General features: G+C 35.2%; 1 protein-coding gene across 6 annotated transcripts in view; it reads right to left on the bottom strand.

Annotated features, from left to right (window-relative positions):
* LOC131771047 (elongation factor G, mitochondrial) overlaps positions 1-7,794 on the bottom strand; it is a 30,295-nt gene that overhangs the window by 21,232 nt on the left and 1,269 nt on the right. Inside the window, exons 2-7 of one of the 6 annotated variants that reach the window (XM_066168064.1) lie at positions 6,553-6,741; positions 5,860-5,883; positions 3,909-3,941; positions 2,598-2,708; positions 880-954; positions 309-366 (exon numbers count right to left, since the gene is read on the bottom strand). In XM_066168064.1, the coding sequence (XP_066024161.1) occupies positions 309-366; positions 880-954; positions 2,598-2,708; positions 3,909-3,941; positions 5,860-5,883; positions 6,553-6,594 (343 nt within the window). In that variant the 5' untranslated portion in view covers positions 6,595-6,741. Of the gene's footprint in view, positions 1-308; positions 367-879; positions 955-1,357; positions 1,916-2,597; positions 2,712-3,908; positions 3,942-4,288; positions 5,884-6,552; positions 6,742-7,794 lie in introns of those variants that run through there. The other 5 variants (XM_066168063.1, XM_066168067.1, XM_066168066.1 and 2 more) reach the window with 5 other exon arrangements.

Consider the following 7,794-nt stretch of genomic DNA (forward strand, 5'->3'; position numbering starts at 1 on the left):
GTACCCATTATATTTCCTTGTGAATGTAATTTTTTCTTTCCTTTTTTTAACATAGTAAGGGAAGGTAATGGAGTATTGTCATTGTGCCACAATTAAAAAAAAACTTGAAAAATCAATGAGAAACTTACCCCTCTCACTCTCTAATTTGGTTTTAAAGTATCACTTAAGTCCAAGCTTCAGTACCCCCCTTCCCTCCCCCCCCCCTCCTCTTCCTGGCAATTCCCCACGCATTTGAACCTTTGAAGATGGACTCATTAAAATTCCCACCCCCATGTTAGGTTGTACATGTAAATGGTTGATAGACTCACCTGGTGTGTCAATAATGTTAATGTTTGTATCTTTCCAATTGACATATGTTGCTGCAGACTAAAACACAACATACATATCTAGTTGTATCTTCTTAAAATATATAAAGAATCTTATTTCATTATGCAGATAATATTGAAACAACAGAATTTCTGCTGTATCTAAGACATAGCATCTTCACAATGCCCTGTGAACATACTACAAAAGATGTACTAATGTTGCTATGGTAACCATGTATACAATCTTCAAACTGTATGTTCCTGACATCTGAAATTCAACTGTGGTTACATGTGTATGAATATCATATATTTGAATTCACAATGATAAAGCAGCACTGAAAACAAAACCTTGGAAAAATTCAGGCCTATACATTTTAACCCATGACCTCTGGGATACCAGTGCAATGCTCTATCAACTGAGCTACAAGGCTATACCAAGCCAACTGGGAGTTGGTCACTTTGTTGGTTTGTAATAAATCCATTGGTGATCAATAAATGACTGTGATTATATGAATGTCATACATTTGAACTGTAGTTTATTAAATTAAACATAGTACTGTTACTTAATACCAACCTGTATGGTTATTCCTCGCTGTCGTTCCAGATCCATGGAATCCATAGTGGCTCCTACATTGTCCTTACCTCGCACCTGGTTAGAAAATAAGGATGAATACCAAACAACCAAATCTAATTCATGGATATATTGATGCATCTTTCTTGAGCAAAGAATTTGTTTCTTGTCAATAAGGTATAAAAAAAACCTGAGATATACTGTATCATGCTTTGGAGCTACAGTGAGATTATGTATCTTGTATCTTCACATTTGTTTGTCGTAAGAAGTCTGATCATACTGGTGAGAGTGGTTCCCTGAAGGACTGTTGTTGGTAGAAGTGACTCAAGTTTTAACAATACCAGTGTGTTACAGTATAATCTAACAAACAGAAAGAATGCTATACTCCTTTAGACTTCACTACTTTATTAAACAACTTTTAATATTTTTGATGCAGAGCAAGTCCAACAGGAAATACAGTAATTATCCTCAATAAACTTACTTAAGCCCACAACAATCTGTGTCTTGCCTCACCACTGACACAAACTCACAGTTTTCTCCAAAGTTCCTTGAATTAAACAATCTTCACTATAGCCCTCTCACTCTGTGTATAGCTTTCCAAGCAGTCATCCACTTCTGACAACAACAACTACTACTACACAACTGAGTCCTTATGGACATTTACAAAGTATTCTAGAACATTCCGGAAACTTACAACACGACTATCTCAGTGGACTGGTATTACATCATGACTGCATGACCTAATGAAATGTTCTGTTATGTTCCATGGAATGCTTCTCAGCATGACAAAACATTCTTAGCAGAAAATGTCTAGATACTTATTTCTACGGTCACTATCCATAACAAGTGGAAGTCATAAAGTCATAATCATTTGACACAAGTGGTGACTTCCACCAAGGTTGTCAAATCATCAGTCTTTACTGCCGACAGCAGTCCTTTCCAGGCCTACTCTAACCCGGACAATCAGACAACACAATCAAATATTATTACTGCAAGTTTTCAAACCTTTGCTACTTAGAAATAATTGATTGCAGAAGCTGTGGTTTAAACTGTACATCAACTTGATATTAACAAAATCTTTGTTTCAGAGATATTATCAGAACTCTCTTCAACCTATGGAAGTTTGACACCTCTTGAACTTTTAGTAAATTTCAATCCCCAACACATGTTGAGACAGGGCAAAAATCACTATTTGTATAATCACTCAAAACCCATGGGAAATTGGCTTTGAACTGTTACAATGTGTATCAAAATCCATTAGTGAAAAAAAATTTTTTGGTCTTGTCAGAACTCCTATCAACCTACAGAAGTTTGATATCACTTAAACTTCAAGTAAATTTTGATCCATAACACACACTTAGGAAAAAAACTGCAGTAAAGATTTCAACAGGAAACCACAGGGCAAAAATCATTATTTGTATAATCATGCAAAACCCATGGAAATTACACTTTAAACTGTTAAAACAAACATCAAAGTCAATTAGTTAAAGATTTGTTTTTCCTCTAGTCATGAGCATGGCACTAAAAAACAATTTAGAATCCTTGTGAGGAATAGAATCTCAGAACTTCAGATTCACCACTTTGATGATCTACTACTGAGTCACAGAGACTTTGCTGTGAGCTCAATTGTTACAAGGTCCACATGTGAGATGCATCCTGCAAAGTAGGATTGGTAATGTTGAAAGCATTTCTAAGGGCAAATCAAAGTCCATTGTTCTCACCTCATGCATTTGACTGATTCTTCCAGTATAAAACAAAAGTCTCTCTGTGAGTGTGGTTTTTCCAGAGTCAATATGGGCAGATATACCAATATTTCTGATTTTTGACACATCCTTCTGTCGAAAAAAGGAGACAATGTTACATGTATGCCCAATGTACACAGCCATGCCCAATTCACAAATTGAAAGTGGTTTAGCATGATCTGTACTCATTATCACAGAGGTCAAAATTTGCTACAGACTCATGTGGCCCAGCAAGGTGAATCAGCAAAAACTTTTGAGCAATGTGATGATGAACATCATTGTATAGAGACCATGCTAAACCCCTGTCAATTCCTCTTTTACCACAATAATGATGTCAAACAAAATGATTCTTTCAGTGATAAAGGCATTGCATGACCAGTTGATGCAAGCAGCATTGCTCGTGCTCTTATCAACAACAGCAAATTGGCCAATCAAATTGCAACATTACTGCTGATCGTAGAAAAGAAATGTTTCGAAAATAAGCAAGGCATCTAGTAATAAAAAATTCCCCAATTTCAAGGGCCTGTATTCATGAATGAACACTGAGGAAAAAATTTAAGTTTTCACTAATTAATGTTAGTAGTAGCTGGAAATAGGGTAAAGTAACAGGAGAATATCATTAATTGAGAATAAAAGATAAGGCTGTGTTTAAATGCTAGGTAGTCAAATATTTTCACAGAATTTCTACTGAAAGATTATTCTTTAGAGTATCAAATATTAGTTTAGAAATATTAACTAAGTAATTCCAAAAATTATTTTGGCTTTTTACTACAGAGCACAAATTATCAGAGCAGATGTATACTATAAAATTGCAAGGTTTTCAACAACTCTGAAACAATTCTCACCTAGCGATTTCATAGGATCTAAGTAAATGCTTAAAAAATTTGTCCTATAAAACACCACAATAATTTTTGGAGTTGCTTGGCATTCCTAAACAATCAGTAGGTTTGCAAGAGAAAATTTGGGGGAAATCAACATTACTTTACTTTAGCAATAAGAACTTGGTGTTTGATCAAGATACCAGATAAGTTTGAGTATTCTCATTAACTGTTTGCTGGAGAATGCATGGATATTATAGGGAGAAGTGACATGTTAATCACTTCAGAGAGTCAGAGGGTTAATGAACAGCCTGTGAAAGTTACCACTGACTGTTGAACTCATAGGAACATTTTCACCGACAGTTTTGAAAGACTGTTGCTTGTAATAAAATAAATAAAATATATACATTTTTAACACCGGTGAAAATGTAATAAAAAACTGTCAATCTCCTTGAGAAGGTTGAGCACTCACCGTCGCTTCAGAGGCAAAAAACCGAGCCTTCACCTACGAAAAAAAAGCATTCGTTCGTAAGATTCAGGATTAATTACTAACCAAAGGAAACAAATACGAGCAACTTGTACTCCCTAATATCATATTGAACTCAATCTGGATTCATTATTTCCCATATTTATCAAAATACGAAAATAATCAGTTTAAAATCATATCACTGTTTTGATTTTTTATTCTCTCGTTCTATAACTTCTATAACTTTCTGATACGATAGTCCTAACTGTTTGAGAAAGATGTACGATTATGTAAGCTTTTCACTTCTTCGTGATTGAGGATTCTCGTTTCGTAAAAATTAACAAAAACTTAAATAACAGTCTAAACATCAAGGTTGCAAATCTTACATTACGAGAAAGAAGACGAAGTCCAGATCGCTGGGTCAACAGTGTCGCTAAACCCATTTTTCGAGCTAAAACATCATAGTCCGTATATCTCAGGAAATCTTTCAAAGTAATTTCTACCAGGCGCACGTGAAAGGAGTTTGCGCATGACCAGATATTGACTACTGCTGTTGACCAGTTTTGTGGAAAAAAAAGGAAGCCGGCTCCAAACACATACCACGTGCCATATCAAAATGTACATTTTAAAATTTTTACTAGAAACTTCAATTTATATTTATTAGCGTTCCCAAGAGTAACCCTCCCTTCATTGGCTTTATGATACGACTTCTATGATACGACTTTTAAGATACGACTTTTAAGATACGACTTTACGCGCCGCCATTTTTAAAAACAGCTGAGTAACCAGGCCCAATACCCGCAGAGTGCGCGGTTCAATTTGGTTCTTGTAAAAAAACAGAAAACCATAATTTGAATCAAGAATAGTTTTACTTGTGACTCCGTCTCCTACGTGTAAATACAGATCACCAAAAGATAGATCAAAGTGACACTATGATGAACTCGTGGATATACTGCACAGAATACATGGTACCGGATTTAACTAAAAGCCAATGACCCTGAAATTTCAAGAAAAACAGTTATTCCCACAAGAGTCGCAACAAATTCATCAGCCATATTCAATTTAATAAATCGACACTCTTGGTCTGTACTCTTATCTACAACGATATTCATCATCACAGTGGTCAAAATCATGTGGACTTAGTTGGCTGCGCCTCGTGAGTTCGCAATAAAGTTTGAGCAAAGTGATAACAAGATCTAACAAATATCGTTGTCGATTAGAGGACTGACCACGCCAAACCACTTTCGACATATTTGTTACCACAATATTGACGTTGAATAAAACGATTCTTCCAGTGCGTGACTAGAGTTCGTGACTGTGCTCTTATCGACAACGGCATTCCTGCAAGTTGCGGTAAAATTTATTATATGACCCGTCCGGCCCTGCGTGCGTAATCGTAAAGCCGAAAAACCATGGAGAAAGCCGACGTGAAAAAGCAAAATAGCATAACAAACTAAAGGCACATTAATACCACACATAGTTCTAACCTTTAGAAGCTTAGTCTTGAATGTAAATTTCAAAGTCTAGTGTCTGACAGAGAAACAATTCCAGTATTGGATATCAGAGCCCCAACTCAGGGACCCTATAATGGTTAAAAATCGGTGGTGGCGTCAGATCCACTTGTCTGACACCCAAATTCTTGAAACAACAGGATCACATATCACCATCCAACATGGAGCAACTAACAATTACCGTTCCAGATATAGGTCTTGGCCTACTGTGGTTTCAGAAAAAACACAAAATTTCTGTGTTTTCTGAACAAAAATTGTGACCCCCTTCTATATAAAAATCCTGGATCCACCCTTCAAAATCGTCTTTACTTGTCAACATTTAATAACAGTAGTTCAAATAGTCGCAAATAAGTTCACTGTTTATCGTTACCATTCACATGTTCACTATTATTACATTTATTATTTCACTATTAAGTATTACACTCATCAAAACATGTAGGACTCACCTTGAGAAGGCAATTCATTGGCACCTAAATTAAATAATAAACAAAAAGAAGTGTTGTCTCTTTAAACCAATTTACTTAAGAAGTTTACTTACAATCTGATTCATTCGTCTCAACTAATATTATGTCAGGTTCCAAAAATGGGTAAAAAACAACAACAACAACAGAAAAAAAAAACTGTAAATACATGTATATGTGCTGGCAGTTATCACTTCCCTGTGCATTCAATTAAGTATCAACATCAAAATACAGTCGCACATGCAGTACTGGATAATTCTCTGTTCTTAGTTTAAAACAATTTGATGTGTTGCTTAATTTGCCCAGGAACATATATCAAATCACTTCAAATCACTAAATGGCAGATGTCATTGGCCTCCGAATTTTCCATTTTCTGGTTGTGTTACATAAACCAAGCTAACTATAGAAAACAGGCATATTCACCTGGCTCATGAAGTGAATTGTCATTCATCAGCATCACTTGATTTAACTACAAGTTTTTTCTGCCACCACCTTAAGAGGCCTTGTTAAACTTACTAATACATAAACTTAAAATAGGGGTAACTTATTTCTCTATTTGTAAATTGTTACTGAATAAATGATCTTGATTTGTAATCCATACAAGAATATGCTATGGGAACTTAGATATAAGTCAGACCTGTCCTTGTAAAAAGACAAGATTGAGAGAGGAAGCAATACCTGCATTAAAGTGAGGCCAATCTTGGAATATGACTGGATCATTCAAAATGTTGGCCACAACAGATGCTGCCATCACACAGGCAATTCGTTTCCATTTCTTACTTGAAGACTTCAGTTCATCTACAAAGTCTTTAATGCCCTTGACTACCACCCATTCTGTCTTAAAATCATGGGCTGCTGCATACACTCCTTAAAGAAAAAAAACACTCATGTCTGTTAATTATATTGCTAATTTTGGTAGAATCCTTAAAATAATTGTTCAATGAAAGCTTAAAAAGATTCACACTCTAGCTGTTTGTAAAAATGCACATCCCAAAAAGACATTAGTTAGTAACAAAATCTAATTTTTTTCAACCAGTACTTTAAAAAAAAACTGTACACCTTGTTTCATAAGTAACTTTCAACATTTCTCGAAAGACAAACTTTTGTCAGCTAGAGTCAACCCTTCCACTCCTAAGATCTCTTTGGTAATTCTCTTTAGTGTCTGTCATACAATTCCTATGATGCTACAGGTGGCGTAGTTGGGAGAATTGGGTTTTGGATCACCCAATAATTTCCTAATTGACATTTTCTTTTTTTCTTTTTCTTTTCCCATTACTTACAGTAATATAGTTGTATCTACTTGATATCATATTGATACTGTAAGGAGAAATTCTGCCTTGGTCAGTGTGGAGAATATGAATACCAATGTCTTAGGGTGTTAAGGGTTAAAAAGGCAGATGGGGCAGGGGGAACACACACAATTCTGTTAAACCCTCAGAGTAATGTATAATTCTTAACAAAATGCACTGTTCTTCCAAAGACTCATTACATCGATTTAGATTTTCCATAAAAAAACATGCTACTATTCATTTCAATTAGATTCTTTTTATCCATTAAAGATTATTTCTAATCCAAAAAAGTCTCTTGAGTGATCAAACTTATAAAACAGCTTTCATTTGTCAAAACAACAAAAGAGATTCTTTCTGGCTCTCAGCCATATATACATGTCAACCACATATTTACCATGCAATTTGCAATACTTAATTCCAAGCAATTTTGGTTTTGTATTTACTGTTCTGTGAAGAGAAATAAATTACCATGACCATGATGAAAAGAAGTTTCCATGTTTTTCCCCACAAGATTTGCCTCTAACATCCCTCAAAACTTCAGAAAAATTTTGAAGCACCCTGTGAGATCAGTTACTGTTCTTGGTAGCAAAAAAAGAGTCTGTACTCAAGCCTATTGGCCCCCTGTAGAAGG

Source organism: Pocillopora verrucosa, chromosome 6 (assembly GCF_036669915.1).
Source record: "Pocillopora verrucosa isolate sample1 chromosome 6, ASM3666991v2, whole genome shotgun sequence".
Classification (NCBI taxonomy): Eukaryota; Metazoa; Cnidaria; class Anthozoa; order Scleractinia; family Pocilloporidae; genus Pocillopora; species Pocillopora verrucosa.